The sequence below is a fragment of the Odontesthes bonariensis genome, chromosome 22 (genome assembly GCF_027942865.1).
Source record: "Odontesthes bonariensis isolate fOdoBon6 chromosome 22, fOdoBon6.hap1, whole genome shotgun sequence".
Classification (NCBI taxonomy): Eukaryota; Metazoa; Chordata; class Actinopteri; order Atheriniformes; family Atherinopsidae; genus Odontesthes; species Odontesthes bonariensis.
Window position 1 is genome coordinate 20,011,322 of NC_134527.1, and position 17,708 is coordinate 20,029,029.

General features: G+C 40.8%; 1 protein-coding gene across 1 annotated transcript; it reads right to left on the reverse strand.

The window, feature by feature from the left end:
* Positions 1–464: 464 nt before the first annotated feature.
* prkaa1 (protein kinase, AMP-activated, alpha 1 catalytic subunit) lies at positions 465–14,896 on the reverse strand. Its single transcript, XM_075455105.1, has 9 exons — positions 14,704–14,896; positions 12,893–13,034; positions 10,461–10,554; positions 10,008–10,152; positions 8,160–8,247; positions 7,780–8,004; positions 7,092–7,611; positions 6,801–6,927; positions 465–2,901 (listed from the first exon to the last, which is right to left on the reverse strand). Exons 1-9 carry the CDS (start codon positions 14,798–14,800, stop codon positions 2,618–2,620), a joined length of 1,722 nt encoding a protein of 573 aa, XP_075311220.1. The 5' UTR covers positions 14,801–14,896; the 3' UTR covers positions 465–2,617.
* Between the last annotated feature and the right edge of the window lie 2,812 nt (positions 14,897–17,708).

The window sequence follows — 17,708 nt, forward strand, 5'->3', positions numbered from 1 at the left end:
CAAAAATTAGGACTTTACTTATGACAACAACAAATCCTGCAGACTGCAGCTTTAATGAAGCTAAGCTCTCATTTGAGCAGTAAATAAACACTAAACATATCAAAGCACTATATAAGCATACAAAGAAGCATTAAAACAACAGTGTGCAATTTAGCAGTTTATTAGGCAGTCGTGTATACAAATAATTCAACACTATCCATTCAGATTTACACTGGTCAATCTGGTGGGGTCCCCTTTAACATCAAACAAAAATAGAACATTTTTTCTTTGAAGCAGTTCAACCTGAATCGAACAGTCTTCCAGGTCACTTTTCATAAGCTGGCAAAAAGGTTCATGTTTCAGCACACATTCATCTTTCCTACAAAACCCACCATGTAAGCAATGACACGTTTTGATCAATACTTGAAACTGCCCTTTAAAATGTTAAGTTTTACAATATCTCTCCAATACCACACAGTTGGTCTTTTTTTATTTTTATTTTTACCGTTTTATTAACTGTTGTTTAAAACTGAGACACAAAGGTCAAATATCAACTTAATATTTTCAGTCCGAGTCTGTAGTGCAGGACAAAAGAAACATGATCACAATTATGGTCACTCACCATTATACCTCTGAAATGTCAATTGTTCACCCAAATGAGAGCTTGCTTATTTTCAAAGCTGGGAGCGCATACTTTTAACTTCTTACATTTAAAAAAAAAAAGAAAGAAAAAGAAACGAGATTAAACTTTAGGTGTCTGTTTTCCAGTACAAAAAGAACAGTTAATCGAATCATGTTTAAATGACTAAATGTTACTAAATGAAAGCCCAATTCAGCTTAGCCTGTACCTTTGCTTTGGTTTTCCTTTTGCCATTATCTAACTATGGGAGCAGTCACTGAGGTCTTGAGTAGTTTGGCCACACGTTCAGATGTGTACGTTTGCAGTTAAGACGTTCCCTCTTTTTCCTGTAATGCCAAATGCTTTGAAAGAAACAAACAATCTATTTTCAAATGACAGTACTTTTGAATTAACACTGACAATGTAAGCTGTGGAATTTAGACCCCTTATAATTGCAATGGGCGCCAATAACTCTGACCTGCACGGAATTGAAACTTCTACTGACATACAAACTGATAAAACAGTACTGATGATGGTAAGGCAGCCAAACAGACACCACTTAAAACTTTAAGACTATGGACAGGAAAAGGAATGAGACGTTAGCAAATATAAATATCACACACATTTCGATTCAAATGCGTTTTTTTTTTGTTTCGTCTCCATCATCTACAGTAGCTGAAAAAAAACCACGCGCACAAGTCTGCTTCAGGTTTAAAGCATGTAAAGCTTTGATTAAGGTCAACCTTCAAAGGTATGTGAAAGCAATAACAAAAACATAAACATGTCCAAAGGTGACAATATTATGGGTGTGTTCACCTGCCAACGGACACCGTCAATGCACAGCATATAATTGCTACTACTCTTTTTCAATTTGGGGTCCTCCAGGCCTGTACACGTGTGATGGATTGGCATTTATGAAAGTAATGTAGGCAAAAGGCATTTCAATCAGTAATCATATTCAAATCCTATTCAAAAAAAAAAAAAAAAAAAAAAAGTAAATCAATTTGACATTTAACACGACACAGAAAATTATATATTTTTAGATTTCGACTGTCATAGCAAAACACCTCTTAAATGGTAAAAGCAGGTTATAGTTATTTGGAAAGACAATCAAGTATCAGAAGAAGTGTGATTGATGGAAACAAAATTGTGACAGACTTAAAAACAGTAAATTTAGAAAAAAAAAAATATATATCCAGCAATTGAACTTAATGCAAGGAAGAAAAACACATTCTATTAGAACCAACACTCCATCCACTTTATGCATTGATAAATATCTGTCTTTATATATAAAAAGGGGACAGACAAATTCAAACAAATGTTTACAACAAGGACAAAATGTTGTACATGTAGCCATTTAAGATTAACAGAAAACCCAAGATAATTGTGAAGAAGCGTTCTTATGTCCCTGACACGCGGCAGAAATACAGGGGTCACTGCACTTCTTCAGAGTCCAATGAATGTGATGGGCATGAGCCAAAGCAGCACCCCAGTACATCTGCACCACTTCTTCCATCCCCGCTGAGAGAAAAAAAAAAAAAGGAGCAGCAGGAAATAAAAGACATTTGTGCAAAAAGTGCTTCCTGCATCCTATGTCTGCCACTGAGCTCTCAACCCTTTCTTCTCTGCAGGAAAAATGATCTTGTTCTCTGTACTGACGAGCAGGCTCGCTCGCTCGCTACAGTACAGAACGTTCAGTGTAATACCTTCTGCATATATCTATGGGTGGGATGTGGACATCTGGCATTTAATTGATCAGAAAATTTCAAGACCCCCTTCCGAAATGTTGTTCTGTCCTTGCAAGTAATGGCGCGTTTCATTCTTCTTTCCCTGTAACCCTTCCAGACCCACTAAGCTCAGTATGCATCCCTTCAGCTTAGGGAGCACCATCCTGCATCAGTGCCATGAAACTATCACTTCATCCTCAGCCAGGATGAACTGAGCCATGGATCGGTTGCATGCTTATTGCTATAAAGACACTCAGAGAATAGAAAAGGCTAGCTATGATTGTTTTGCAAGCTATCGTGCAAGTAGTTTAATAAGATTCGCGCACATCTCAAAGAACTCAATGGTGTGGCTTCCTGGTCGTGGGACAGGCATGATGTCCCCGCCGCCCGTTGAGTCGATGGATGAGGTCAAGGATGATGCTAAGGAGCCTTCAGCGGTTTTGGTGGGCTGAACAGTGCTAGATGTGGCTGAAGCATCGGTCCCATCCACATCGTTTTTAATAGTGCTGCGGTTGTTGCCCACAGACCCAGAGCGGAGAGGGGTAGCAGTTCCAGATTTTGCCTCCAACATATCATCTGAATAACAAAAGACAGACGTGTTTTTTTTTCTTAAAATTTTACACACACACACGTAAAAAAAAAAAAAAAAAAAAAAAAAAAAAAACTTTTATTTTACTACCCAAAAAGGCTGCTTGCAGTACACAAAATACTTAAATCTTGAAATACAACAAACAGAGAAGCTGTGCGTCGATGCAGAAGAAGATATTTGAGCCGGCACAATTAAAGCTGAGTTGAACAGTACTGAAACAAGGTGACGTTACAAGTAGGGATGTAACGGTTACCGGTATGACGGTAAACCACGATAAAAAGTGTTGACGATAACCATTACCGCGTTCATTTCAAATATCATTAATATCACGGCATGAAAACCGTGAGTTGAATCCTTCCCAGCCTCATCAGAGTTCTTAATTTGTCGCGCATGCACACTGCGCAGCCTACAACGTGCATTTCTTGAAGTTGGAATCATGGCCGAAGGTGTAGATGACAGGACATTTATCGGCCCTCTAAGAGAACTAAATCCGAAGTATGGTCATATTTTGGTTTTTATAAGAATGCCGGGGGACAGTTGATAGAAGATGGTTATCCTGTCTGCAGAACATGCAGGAAAAAAGTTTCCGCTAAAGGTGGCAATACGTCAAATCTCCTTGCTCATCTCCGTGATCGTCACCCACAACTGTATAGCCAATGCAAGGTAAGTTAACGTTTCAGCTCAAATGCATAAATAAATGCATGGTGTGGGGACATCGGGTTGAAGCAGAATGCAATGATCCGTCTGTCTAACTTTTTAATAACGTGTCAATAATCTAAACAGATGCCTACGGCACATGTTCGTTCAGTGGTGTTAGTGTGGAGCTAATCGGGACACATCTTTAACGTTAGCCTCAGAGCTAGACGGGTGCACATTTGAGTTTATCATTCAGTTGTAGGCTACAGTTTGTAACTTTCAGACGGAAAAACAATTCAATATCGCCCAAATTCACCTGTGTTTTGCCCTGTAAGATCGTATTTCACCCCGTTAGCCTGTATTTCGCTCTGTAACACTGTATTTCGTTTTAAAATAAATGCAACAACATTCGCAGTCTGAAACTGTGCAGACTTGCCGCGGCAATACGCGGTCAAAACGCATGATAGCGGAGGACTCCACTCAGGGCAGACCACAGTAATATCAGATTCGGAAATAGTTCAAAAGCCGGTATTGCGTGCTCAGGTCAACAAACGTATTTCTGCATCAATTCCCATAACCCCGCGATCCGACACCAGCTGGTCTGACATGCATGCTTATCGCTATGCATTGGAAGAGTGTGATCACATGGGAAATTGCGGACTTGGTGCGAAAGTCTCTCCTTAAAACTTTCCATCATGCTAATAATAATGATCATAATATAATGAATATAAGCTGTTTACATGCTGCACTCTTGTTCCTTTAATGTTAATTGTTGATGTTTTTGATAAGAGTTTGCAATATAATAAACACTGTTGCACTTTTTTCAGCTTGTGTAGGCCTATCAGTGCTTTCTGAACAGATTGAACACACTTTTAAAAATACCGCGATAATACCGAAAACCGTGATCATTTTGGTCACTATAACCGTGAGGTTAAATTTTCATACCGTTACACCCCTAGTTACAAGACACGTTTTATAAATCAATCTATAAATCTAAATCGCGGACTTGCGTATCTGTGGACCTGACTGTCTTTACCACTTTTCTGTCTTTCTTTGGCAGGTTATGGTACTTAAAAAGGTATTAAATCTTCCTGTAAGTGTCATTAAAAATGTCAGTGTGAATTTCCTCTGACCAACATGGCAGAAACCTTGCATAACTTCACAGCAATACATCCACTACATTTCAAATGTTTTGGTTTCAATGCAAATTCAAGCGGCATTCCATTCCCTTCGGGGCTTCGGTTAAAACTTCGGTTAAACATAAATACCAGAGTTGTCGTGCCCTTCACACAGCATGCCAGTGCCACATCAAAGGCACCAAACACTTCTATCTGACAGTTTCCTTTGAGGCATGGCCAATCACCCACGCAGATATCCAGAGCTCTCAACTCCGAGTCAATCATTTATGAAGTCTACACTGAGAGGGCAGACGATGGGACAGAATCCAAACACCGTGCACAAACAGGCGGCTAAACTCAAGGCTAATATCTAGGTTAACATAAAATGTCATAATAAATATATTATCGTTAATCCATCGAGACGTGATGCAACAAAGAACCGAGTGTCACATCAGACCTGTGGTCATTTTCATGAGTTTTTTTTTATCAATGTTTTTATTTATCTATTTTCTAACAACAATGACTATGTGAGCAAAGTAATTCATTCCCAGGAAAAACTTGATCTCAAAAGGTTTTAATTTCATGTTTAAAGTTACTTGAGAGGCTGAGAAACAAAGGCTTCCGTGGGCATCGACCTATCCGTCAGGTTTTTCAGAAAACCTCCCTCTTAAGAGGCCATTTCGAACAATGCTCATGTGTTGGAAAACTAAGTGGAAACTTGAACGGGTGAATGAGTAAAGAAACGCATAACATGTTGGGTCAAAGGTCAAGGACATACATACTGCACGTTCCTAAAACACAACAAATATAAAAACAGCTTAAATTTGAAGTTAACTGGGCAACATTTGTTCTGTTTAGTCACGGATCTTGAATACTTCCCACAGGTTTTCTAGTTTTATGCAATATTCATAATTAATCGGTAACTTTATTCTAAGTGCAACCAGCCTAGTTAAGCTTGAATTTGGACAGCACAGACTCTGGAATATTTGGTGGAATGGTAAAGTAGACCCCCCCTCCTCAAAAAAAAAAAAAAAAAAAAAGAATGGAAAAGATTTGCTTCCTCTCCCATTAGAGGTGTGGAAACAATATGTTGACAAAACACTCTTTAAGTCATGCAAAACCCCCAAAGTGAAGAAGCTATGTTTTGTAGCTCTAATGTTATGTTAATGTGAACGTGATAGGGGGAATACGGCAGATGAATACAGAACTCAGGAGCGATTGCTGTATAAGAAATGCGTTGAGCGTTTCAAACGCACACAGATTTTATGGATTCACCAGGGAGCAAAGACTAGGTAAGAAAGATGTAATGCGTAACATCTGTCCCACAAAAATTCAATGCTGGCTGTTTTCAGCCTGACTTAACGTCTGCAACCTGAAGGAGCCGAGCAAGCCCGATCACTCAGTCAAGAACTAAAGATGCGCTGTCAACTTCGTCCTCTGATTTGGAGAGAGGCAACTCTCGTAGATAAGAAAGCGCAGCCTCATTCAGGTGTAAACAACCCCAGGTTTCACCAGCTGCACAATATGTTGGGTCCCAGGTCAAGGCCTTGGTGAGTAACCGCAGTCCAGAAGTCATTACATGTGATTTGCAGACTTTAGTGCCAACTGAATCGTATTCAACTTAACACGAGTTCACCACACGGTGGCGGCCATCTCAGAAAAAGATGCAGCTTTTTATGCTGAAGAAAGCTGTCTGGAATTTGAACGCAGCACATAAAAGACATTCAGATATGATCTGGCCGATAATATTTATTCATGAAAATGTAGCTATCATCATCGAACACATACAACTTGATTCGATTTACGATTGATTCATCAAGCTGAATTAAGCGTCAGCTTCATAAATTCAATCAGACTCTGTCACTGCTTTTCATGATCATTTCCTCATTTTGTGTGAACTACTAACTCTCCCTAGGACTGGTGGACTTTCCCAGTTATACTAAGCATGTGTTCTGTTCTGTTCTGTGTGTGTGTGTGTGTGTGTGTGTGTGTGCGTGTGTGTGTGCGAGTGTGTGAGAGCTATGTAAGCATGTTGTTGTACCTGACAGAGTGACTTATAAACGATTAGGCTCAACCCAAAGCGCCGACTGTTTCACCGCCCACCGTCTAAAGAACAGAGTAGGAAAACTTACCATCTATGCTACGGAAGTCAAGGAGGTAGGTTCTACTGTCCACTTGATAGAGTTGAAGGCTCATCTTGGTTTGCATCCCTGTAACAGGATTCTTCCTTCTCACACGCAGATAATATGGATTCACAACCTGGAAAGATTATTAAGAGAGCAGAAAGAATGTCTCTTGAGAACGCCGATTTAACAAAGTGTGCTGACGCACATGATTCAAATGAACCCATTTGTAGTCACCTCGTTCAAGTAAAACATATGAAAAATGTTCTTTATCACCCTCTCATAAACTTTCTTCCTTACCTTCCACTCGTAATCGAGCTGTTTCATGGCACGGCACACTTCGGTCATGATATCGTTGGGTCTGCTCTGACTGCGGATACCCAGGTGCCACTTGGCTCGTCGGACACCCTGGTGCTTGGACTTTTGGGGGTTCAGCTCATCCAGTGTGTGACGAGGCCTGGGAGGAGTCTCCGCCACGAGAAAGGGGATGCGCTCGGGGTGGGGTTTGATAATGCCAGAAACAGCTGCACCGGACGAGGTCAGGTGCTGGTCGTCTAGAAAAGAGTCAGGAGGGCTGGATGCCAGGTAGAAATCCTTGGCTTCACTCATGATGCGGCGATTGTCAATGATGAGATGATAGGCGACAGCTAATGGATCCTGATGGTTGCGGCTATATATGCAGGCTAAAACCTCCTCTTCTGTGCATTCAAACTTCTCACATACTTCCTTCAGGGCCTCATCGTCAATCATGTTGTTGCTGTAGGAGGGGTCTTCAGGGAACAAGTACTTTGGTAGCTCTTGTTTGAACCAATCATCCTCTCTGTGGGGAGAACATGACAGTTAAATCAACCGCACAAGTGTAACAGGGAAAATAGAAAATAGGCCTTTTCTTATATCTTATTCATTTATGATTATAAAGCTTCTCCGACTCATAATCTAGTCAAGACAGACTACAGTTATTGCATGTTCGGCTGGTAAATGATCTTACCGGATCTCTTTGATGGTGGCTCTTTTCATTGGGTCCACCTGCAGCATGTGTTTGAGGAGGCTAATTACTGCAGGATTCAGATACTGCGGGGTGAAAAAGATCCCGTCGCAGATCTTTTTAAAGAGTGTTGGCACGTGATCATCATCAAAGGGAAGTGTCCCACACAACAAGGCATAGAGAATGACGCCGCTACTCCATATATCCACCTCTGGACCAGCATATAATCTGGAAGAGAGAAAAACAAACAAACATGAACGCAACGCCTTAACTCGTTTAAATTTTTCTTTCCGACATGTAACGCGATTATAATGAGACGCGTGTTTTAGTTTTGTGTCGATCTCAGACTGAGTGACTGCATAGAGCAAATAGAAAGAGGTTACCTTCCTGAGATGACCTCAGGAGCAGCATAGTTTGGAGAACCACAGCTTGTACGCAGGAACTCTCCATCTGACATCATGTTTGACAAACCTGCACGGCATTTTAAAGAGTTATACAGCCTGCAAACGTGTGGAATAAACACATATACTTACAACACACAAAAAAATGTCATTGTCATTATCATTACAATACACGATTGGTCGGGGTTTTGTAGGGGGGCTTAATAAAACAATTTACTTAAACATTTAGCTGCTATTTTCACAAATGAAAAAAGAAATCTTGAAAACTTCGATATCCTCTTGATAAAGGTTCCACCTCCTCCTGTTAGTGTCAGTGTAATTAATCTCAGAACGAGGTATTGTGTGTGTAAAGAAATTAAGGTTTTAGTTCCTGCAAGTTAAATAATGAAGTAGAATATCATTCTACCACCTTTTGTTTGAACTTTTACAATCAGCAAAGCTCAGTCTCCGGGCAAGAAACAAAGAGCTTTTTCTCAGACAGCAAGAATAAAGATGAGTTGCAGAGACACGTCTCAACGCAGCAACCAAACTCAATAACAAACGATTGAAATTACTTTGGAATGTGCATTCCAGGGTCGACTGTCTTTTTTTTTTTTTAAGTTTTGCATTTGCTTTACAACCACAACGCACTGTGTTTACTCCTCTACACCTAAAGGGCAGTTTGGAACATATTGCCTTTCCATCAACGTTTCAGGTTTTAAAATTTGGACATTTACTAGTGTTTCACTCGCAATCCGTTTTCTTTTCCCTTGATTTTCCTAAGGAATGGATATATTTTCTGGCAAATGATTGCCTGTGACTTTTGATAACTGGACAATCATGATGTTCGGAGCATGGGTGTCCTCATGCTGACAAGATGAGAATGTCTTACTGTACAAATGCACGACAAGTGCAAGCAAAAACTTCACAGATTACCTTTGTGTCCATAACTACAAAACAAAGTCCCATTCAGACAGTTATAAATCCTCTTCAAACTAATCTGCGTGTCTCTGTGTTGTTTTTAACCAGGGGAAAAACCTCTCATGACTAAACCACTTGGGGTATGACTCTACCTCTTCTTTCTCACTGACGGACTGAGGATAGCCAAGAAGCTAGCAGAGCAAAGTCTCAGCCAGGCCACAAGCCAACAGGGCGCTCGCCGCTGCAATGAAGCCTCCGCCGTCTGGAAGGACTGAGCTATCCAGGGAGGTCGCCGAGCAAAATCTCGGCGAGGGGAGGCATGCTTCTGATTGGCTCGCCTGACTCGCAGAGTGCTGCATCTTCTCGCTTGGCCTTGCTTCTGCCGTGTTTGCTCTCAAAGCTCCCGAGTTAGCCCGCATCACAACCCCACCTATCTAGTCCCGAAGCAAGTGGTTTCTGCAATGCGTTTCTGTTTGATAAGGAGCAAGCTTCCCATCGCCTCCCGGTGGCTCGCCGAGCGCTCTGGCTCCTCGCTCTGCCTCATTTCTGCTGCATTCTCCACCTAGCCTGTTAAGAACTTCTCTGCAGCTTGCTAGCCTTACATTTAATTTGTCCATCACAGTGCATGCAAGTAAGTGGTAGAGCTCGACCCCGGAAGTAGTGACGATTGGCTGGCACTGGTTCCTCCAAATAGTCTACACTGCACATCCAGCCTGTCTGACCTCACCTTTATGACAATATGGCCAGTGCTCTGCAGATACAAAGCAGATATCCACAGCTACAGTACTTGACGGATGGTTTTGCTCATGGTATACATTTTTTGCGACATACAAAATACATCTTATAGATGTTATTTTTTTAGCATAGAGAGACTCAGACTGAATGCCTCTTGTTTAAAGGTTTATGACTGAGGAATAAATACATACATACCGAAATCTGCAATCTTGGCATTCATGTGTGCATCGAGCAGCACGTTTTCAGGCTTGAGGTCTCGGTGTACCACCATGTGCCTGTGGCAGTAGTCTACGGCTGAAATAATCTGCTGGAACAGTCGCCGGCTCTCCTTCTCATCCAACTATTAAAGTAGAAGTTGCCTATTAGGTGTGATCTTCTCTGTGACTCAGTTAGCACGGCACTACTGACTAAGCATGGCTTCATGTTGTCTTTTCATATCCTCTCCCACTACTGTTGGCTTGAGGGTCACACATTTTAAACATTTCCAGATCTTCACCACAGCCGGTTAATCAAAACAAGCCCAAGTAGCTCCTTTTCAGGCGTTCTGGTTATCTCCATTACAATCAAATTTTACATGTGTATGGATCACATCTTAACGGTGTTGCAGAAAATGTGGGACATCTATATACAAGAGCCTAAGACCATTACCTTTCCATTTTTGCAGATGTAATCGAAGAGCTCTCCACCTGAGACGTACTCCATCACCATGAAGATATCTGTGGGTGTGCTAATAACCTGATACCTGCAGCAATAAAAAAATAAAGTTGAAATTCTATTTTTCAACAACAGTTTGCAAATATAACAAAAACAACTCAGATGACCATTTCAGGTAAGTTATTATTTCATCGTATGTTCAAAAAAAGGGGTGTGTGTCTGTATTATAAGGTCAGAGTTAACATCGACTCAGCTCTTGGTTCCACTGTGGAATACAGAAACTCTAAAACTGCTCAGATGAAATACATCTGTGCTCCACATGACTCATCAGAGTAAGTGCAGGATCCAGTTTAATCAACAGCACGTAAATGACTCATTTCTGAAAAAGCGCTCATTACAAAAAAAAAATAAAAAATCCCTCGTATTAAACTGTATCATTACATCTTAATGTGTCCTTTCTCTTCTTTGCCCTCAAGTACTGTTTAATAGAACGCAAATATGCGCATCTGATTAAAAATGTTCAACGTAAAAACAGAGGCTTCTACCCAGATGACAGTTTGCATGTATCCCCCGTCAAATCAAGGCCTAGATTTCATAGCAAAGGCACACTTCTCTCCGTTTCTTTTCTAAACAGTCCGTGGCAGGAAAGAGTTGACAGCAGCACCTGTGAACGAGCGCTTTTCACATGCAGTGTTGTGCTTGGAGATTATTATAAGAAGTTCTCGATAAAACAAGACCTTCTGTCACCTGTAACTTTAAGTGATAATTCGGATGTGAATTTAGAACTCAAATCATAGCACAGCTAATGTCCTCAAATCAGCGTTTGATTCTGATTTTGTCAAAACATAACAGTTATGAATAAATTGCCCCCCTTCCAAAGATCCAGAGCCAAAAGGAAGTGACATTCACAACAGCAACACTGCTGCCTTCATTATCATAAAAGACTTAATCTGCAGTCCGAGAGCAATTCAGTTTCACATTAATGCTGACATCTGACAACAGTGGCAGAAGTATATGTAAATGAGAATGAAGCTGCTGTCCAATAAACACAGCAAGGGGAGGGTGGTGACAAAGGTTTGAAGAAGACTGTACCCTTCTCTTTTTCTCTCTGTTTTACCACAAAAGAATAATGCTTGAAGTTTTTTAAAGCACAACCGAAAAGAAAGGAAAAAAAAAGTTTGTCTGCTGATATCTACAGCCATTTCTGAACATGTACAATCTCATTTCAAGATTCAGTTGGAGGCTGATACATCCAGAACATAACAAAGGTCTTGAGGGAAAAAGAGGCAGTGTCATGGACCCAGTTAACAGACACACAGCAGCTCTAAAAGCAGATGGCCATATTTGGTGGCTGCCTTTGAGCTCAGATGTGATGCTGTTGGTTCATTGACAATAAAGCAAAGAATGGCAATGCAGGGTTGTTTGACACTGCTCAGCTCATTTGACTGCCAACTAATTGCCAAAACTTAAGAGCAGAAAATCTCCTGTAGTGACAATCAGGTGCCATTTCTTAACATCACGTGTCTAAAAGACAATCATCAATTGTCGCTTCTATCGTAAACTGTCAATCTGATTTCAAAATCAGCACAAGCTTGAACAAAACACAAAAATCTGTTATTGGACAAAACAGGCAAAGCTTTGCACTTTGCCCCAAAGGTTTGAGCACCCTGTTAAAGATTGGATCTCTCTCTCTGACTCTAACACAAAGTTTACATTCTTGTGCAGCATGCATGACATGGGACTGGTATTTTAGATTAGCCACACCTCTTGGTCCTTTTACAGCCGTGTAACAGTGGCACAAGGCCTGTGGACGTTCACGTAGCAGACAGGATGTATCACAGCAAATTTCTAGCAATCTTTTAAGATCAGCACCAGAGTACACCTCCTGTATACAACTGTTAAAAATGCAGGATATTTTTCTGCCCAACAGTAGTCAGTATCACACTTATGCATCATAGGCAGTTTAGTTTCACAGACAGCTCCCATGTTGAATGATTCATTCAAAATGTCTCATCTTTCAGATTTAACGGGTGAATATTAGTTATGCCGCAAACAATCCAAAACAGGACAGACCTGGTGATTCCTGCAACCAAAACAAACATGGAAAGGAAGTGGCAGCTCCAGTGAATTCACATTTAAATACAACTGAGTTTAAGACCAAGAGGTCACACTGCTGGGACAGAGAAAGTCCATGATAATGCACTTTTGTACAATAAAATGGAAAGCTAACAGAGGGGATAAACAACACAGGCAATTCTGGGAATCAAGACGAGGACTGATGGAGGAGGAGACTGGGTCAGAGGGTTATCTTAGATGGAAGTGTGCTGAAACACACTATTTAAGTCTGGAAATAGCTCAGTGGGTGGCATTAATGTGGCGGCAGGGGGGATTATGGAGCAGTGAGCAGTGTGCAATCTAGGACTTACAGTTTAATTATGTGAGGGTGCCTGAAAAGCTTGAGGTTTTGGATCTCCCGTCGAATCTTCCCCACCACGTCCAAGCTGCGGATCTTCTGTCTATTCAAGATCTTCACTGCCACTTGATGTCTGGTAAGCTCATGTTGGCCCACTGAAGGATTAAAGAAACAATAGCAACGATAATGTAGACAACATTATGGAATAATGAGACATTTGGCATCGTATAATTGAATATTGTTTGAGAATAAAGAAAATTTTCAGTTGTAAAGCTGTTTTAACTAGTTATTTCATTGAAGTGGACACAACAGTGCAAACTAAGCTTGGACAAATCATATTTAGATTTATACATGCATCACTGTGGCTGCTTACTCACATACAGCAAAGTGGGAGCAACAATTGTGTTTGTTTAGACTCACGTTACTGTCTACCTGATAAATCCAAGTCCAATGTTCACAGTCGCTGAACATAGTAGCTTCATGTCTAGCTGCAAAACCGCTAAAAAGGAAAGTATCTGTCTATCATCTGTTAAGAGATTGAACATGAGGCTTATTGAGCTTTATGGTATAGAAAAGCAACGCATTCAGTTGACCAATTAATTTATTAATGTAAACAACGTAATTCAAAGGAACCATAACGCTGCTAATTGGACTGAAAGTTTTTGTTTAGATACATAGTTGTAATTTGATGTTTACTGCAGAACCTCATGCAAAAAAACTTCTTTATATGAAGCAAGCGTGGTTAAACCCATTGTTCTTCAAGTGGTCTCCCAGCTCAAAAGGTGTAGAGATTTGTCTTTTGACAAAAACTGCAACAAGGAAATGGTTGGCAAACAATACCAACTCAATCTGAACAAATCTTCCATCCAGAGAAAGACACAACAGCAAAAGCATGCTGGCAAGAAGGGAGTTTCTGACATGGAACTTTTGATTTACCAGCTGTGTGGTAGTGAAATATTAAATCTTCAAAACTCACAATAATTATAATCATGGGGCATCAACTCCAGCGTTTCCTTAAAAAAAGCGCGTGCAGCAGAGCGATGACTCACTGGGACATTTCACCGACTGTAAACAGCCAGCAGTCCTTCTAAAAAGTTGCTTTAAGTGGTTGCTCCATTTTTTAGTTTCATGTTTCCGATCAATTTCAAATGTTTACTTATATGAGAGCAAATTCACTATAAGGCAGACCGGGGTCAAGTCCATTCATCTTTGTGGGATGAATTTTCAGTCCAAAGCAAGTTTACACAAATTAATCTTCGCATTGACGTAGGTTACTATTCGTGCTGCCCTGTACTGAAATCACTGGGCGTAGATTTGACTGGGTTTGTTCATTTCCATACACAACGAAACGCATAAACATTTCTTAAGCAAAACAGCAAATTCAATACATAGAGGATAGGTGAGACGAAATATCATTCTGCAAAAACTAACTTTAGCATGTTTTAAGAAGGGGGGGAGGGGACGTAACACACCTCATAACTATTTATCGACATAGCGGTAACACCAGTTGGTAAGGTTTACTTCCCGGTGTCTATCTTGACAGCGACTTGTGGCTAGCTCACAAAGCTACCAATGCTAAATTATAACGTGTACTAAATTCGTATTAAGTCTTACGACTTGGCCTGTATATTGCAGCTACATCCCGAAAAAGACTGTTTTCATCAGAAGGACGACTAACAAATACCGCGAGAGCATGTATGAAACCTTCCTGGTGTGGCGTCAAGTTAGCTTTCATAGCAGGCTAAATTAGCGGCTAAGCTAAAAGCACTCATTGCTACCATCTTTCAGTTTGCGGGATGCAGAGACGCCGAGGCAGTCACATACCTTTAACCTTTCCAAACGTCCCTACTCCGAGCGTGTCCCCAAGAATGTAATGTCCAATTTTAACTCTTCCTTCATGTTTTTGTTTTTCCGTCGCCATCTTCCCGCAGTGGCCTTCCTGCGGGGTGAGCTAACTGCAGGCAGAGACGGACCAAACTCCGATGTGTGCGTCTCTCTAGCGGCTCTGCTCCGAACGGAGGGTGGGATGAGCCCTGACTCCTGCGCGATTCGTCAAAAACGTATGCTACGTAGCATGTTGCCTTCCCTTGCACGCAGGGAGCTCCGAAATCGCACAGTCATCATCAACTTCTATGAAAAGTTGAAGTTTTTTGTTGCAAGTTGAAAAACAAGGCCACGGAGTGAATACAGACAAGATGTTCACCAGGCAGTGACTATAAGCTTAAGATATAGGACAATAAAAATGGAATAAAATTAGCTAAATGTAATCTGAGTTGATAAATGTAATTTATTTGGCAATCTAAACAATTGCATTCTTCTATTACAACTGCTGTTCAATACTACGAAGAAAGCCAGACAGTGCTTTTAATATGTGAAGATCTATCTACTGTGAAAACTCAGGTCATCAAGCACATTAGGTCCATCCATGAGAACAATTTCTATTCGTTGTTGTTGTAACATCCATTACATTTAATGAGAAATTATTTTGTGGTCACATAATAATGTATTGGCAAAGCTGAAAAAGGGATTATTCTAGGGAGGTTGTTTCCTAAATGTACACCTGAATGGTCACAAGTGTATCTCCAGTGCCTTGATAAATATGAATATTATCAAATGAAATGTGTGTTCCTGCAAACATTTGATAGACCGTTTGAGTGCAGAACCATTAATAGTTCTGTGCCATTAACGAACACGACAGAATCTGCTGAAACACGAGTGTCGATCCATAATTTCTGCTATACAAACCCCAGTGTATTGCCAAAAAGGGCATGAAAACATTCAAAAAATGAAGCACAGCCCTCTAAATGAGCAAATCCCATTTCATTTGGTTGTTGTCGTGGTTGTGTTGTGCAATTACACGATTGTGAGATTTTGCATAAATCTTTTTAATGTCTGAATACTCACGCCTGTCCATGGATGTGATTCATAGCTGGAACCTAATGAGGGTGAGCATTTGGAAGGATAATGAGCAGAAAAGGACACTCATCTGTCCACAGAAACCACGATTATGTGAGAACAGAAAATTGCTGTTATTAAAATCATACCAAGGAAAGCAAGACTGAACTATTTATGATCGAAAAGGGACTCTCAAGGTGGTGATTTTACTTGCTGTGTGGACTTCATATCCGCAAAGAGTTACGAGCAGAGTTACATATCTAACCAGTCTGTCGTCTGAGAACGCAGATTTTTACAGACCAGATCCTTTTCGATGTATAAGACAGCTGTGAGCCATCCACGGCTATCAGTTTTTATTCTCTTCTGTGTACAGTTTGCATCTTATTTGTCTCCACTCTTCACTATGCAAATTTTGTGGGATCGACTTCAATTGACTTAGTTATTTTCTAAAGCAAATTTACACGAATCAGTAGCTGAGCAATATGCTGTGCAAACTTTGATTCCAACATTACAGAAATGGTACTCATCTAAGAGGTCAGTTGGCCCAAAAAAAAGCCCAGTGTGGAAAAAATGGCTCTCGATTTAAAAGCTGAAATAGAGTGAGCACATCTAATATAGGGCGGCAACCTGCTGCGGTTTTAGTTTCAGCTGGAATCGGGGGATGCGTAGCAGTGATTTATTTTCAGACAAGCAAATAAGGTGTGTTAAAAGAAGCAGCCTGTCTCTTCGGAGCCTTAAATAAAGTCAGCTGGGATTTAAATTTCAAATTCCAAAGTGAACTGGGAGCCATTGCACGGATGCAAAGACTAGAGAGACATGTTCACTCTCTTCTATACTTTTCTGTCAGCGCTCTTGTAGGTGCATTTTGAACCATCAGTTTGTGAGCTACTTAGGCCAGCTGTGGATCAGTGATTAGAGTGGGTTGTCCAATAACCGGAAAGTCGGTGGTTCGATTCCCACTCTCGCTGCTCAAAAAGATTGATCGACTGACAGCTGGAGGGTCAGCTGCCACGGCTGAGGTGCCCCTTGAGCAATACCCATACTCCCCAGGCGCTGTGATTGGCTGCCCACTGCTCCAGTGTATGGCATCTGTCTCCATGACTGTGTGACCGTGTGCATGTGTGTGTTCAACAGGTGCCAACCTGGATGGGTCAAATACAGATGAGTACTTTTGTGTTGACATTCGTGTGTACATGACAAGAAAGTAATCTCAATCTTAAGTGCCTAAAGATGAGACACTGCACTAATTAAAAATATAATAACAAGCATGAATTACTTTTCAAATATAATGGGAGTAGGGCTGTCTCGGTGACGACGCTGAAGTTGGCATCCGATTCGCCAGCCTCCGATTCGCGCATTAAAGGGGTGGGCATAAAGGGCCATTTCACTGCTTTTTTTTGCATTTTGATCGACCAAAACAAGATCCTGTATGGAAACTACAAAAGTTACACTGATCAAATCTGGATGGAATTATTCTAAACAGGTTGTAGATTCATTAAAATCTTGTTTGGGATTTGTGAAACCTTTTTCTGATTTGTGAAAATACAGAACAGGGCCATTTCACTGCTTTTTTGGTATTCTGATCACCCTGAACTGGGTCCTGTATGGAAACTACATTACTTAGACAGCTCAAATCTGGATGGAATTCTTCTAAAGAGGCTATAGATTCATTAAAACCTTGTTTGGGATTTGTGAAACCTTTTTCTGATTTGTGAAAATACAGAACAGGGCCATTTCACTGCTTTTTTGGTATTCTGATCACCCTGAACTGGGTCCTGTATGGAAACTACATTACTTACTTATTACATTCTTTCTTCTTTTTTCTGTCAGTCGCTTTGTATCTACTGTGCAGTCTTAAAAACTCTTTTAGTTTCGCGAGTTGTTCTGCGCGTGCAAGGGGCCGTGCGGTGGTGGCGGTGGCCTGGACACGCACC

Excerpts from the sequence above, each read along its gene's own strand:
- prkaa1 (XM_075455105.1), bottom strand. The coding sequence starts at position 14,800 with ATGGCGACGGAAAAACAAAAACATGAAGGAAGAGTTAAAATTGGACAT. Across the intron at positions 10,555-12,892 it reads CACCCTCACATAATTAAACT|GTATCAGGTTATTAGCACAC; the intron begins GTAAGTCCTAGA and ends TTATTGCTGCAG. Across the intron at positions 7,612-7,779 it reads GCCACCATCAAAGAGATCCG|AGAGGATGATTGGTTCAAAC; the intron begins GTAAGATCATTT and ends TTCTCCCCACAG.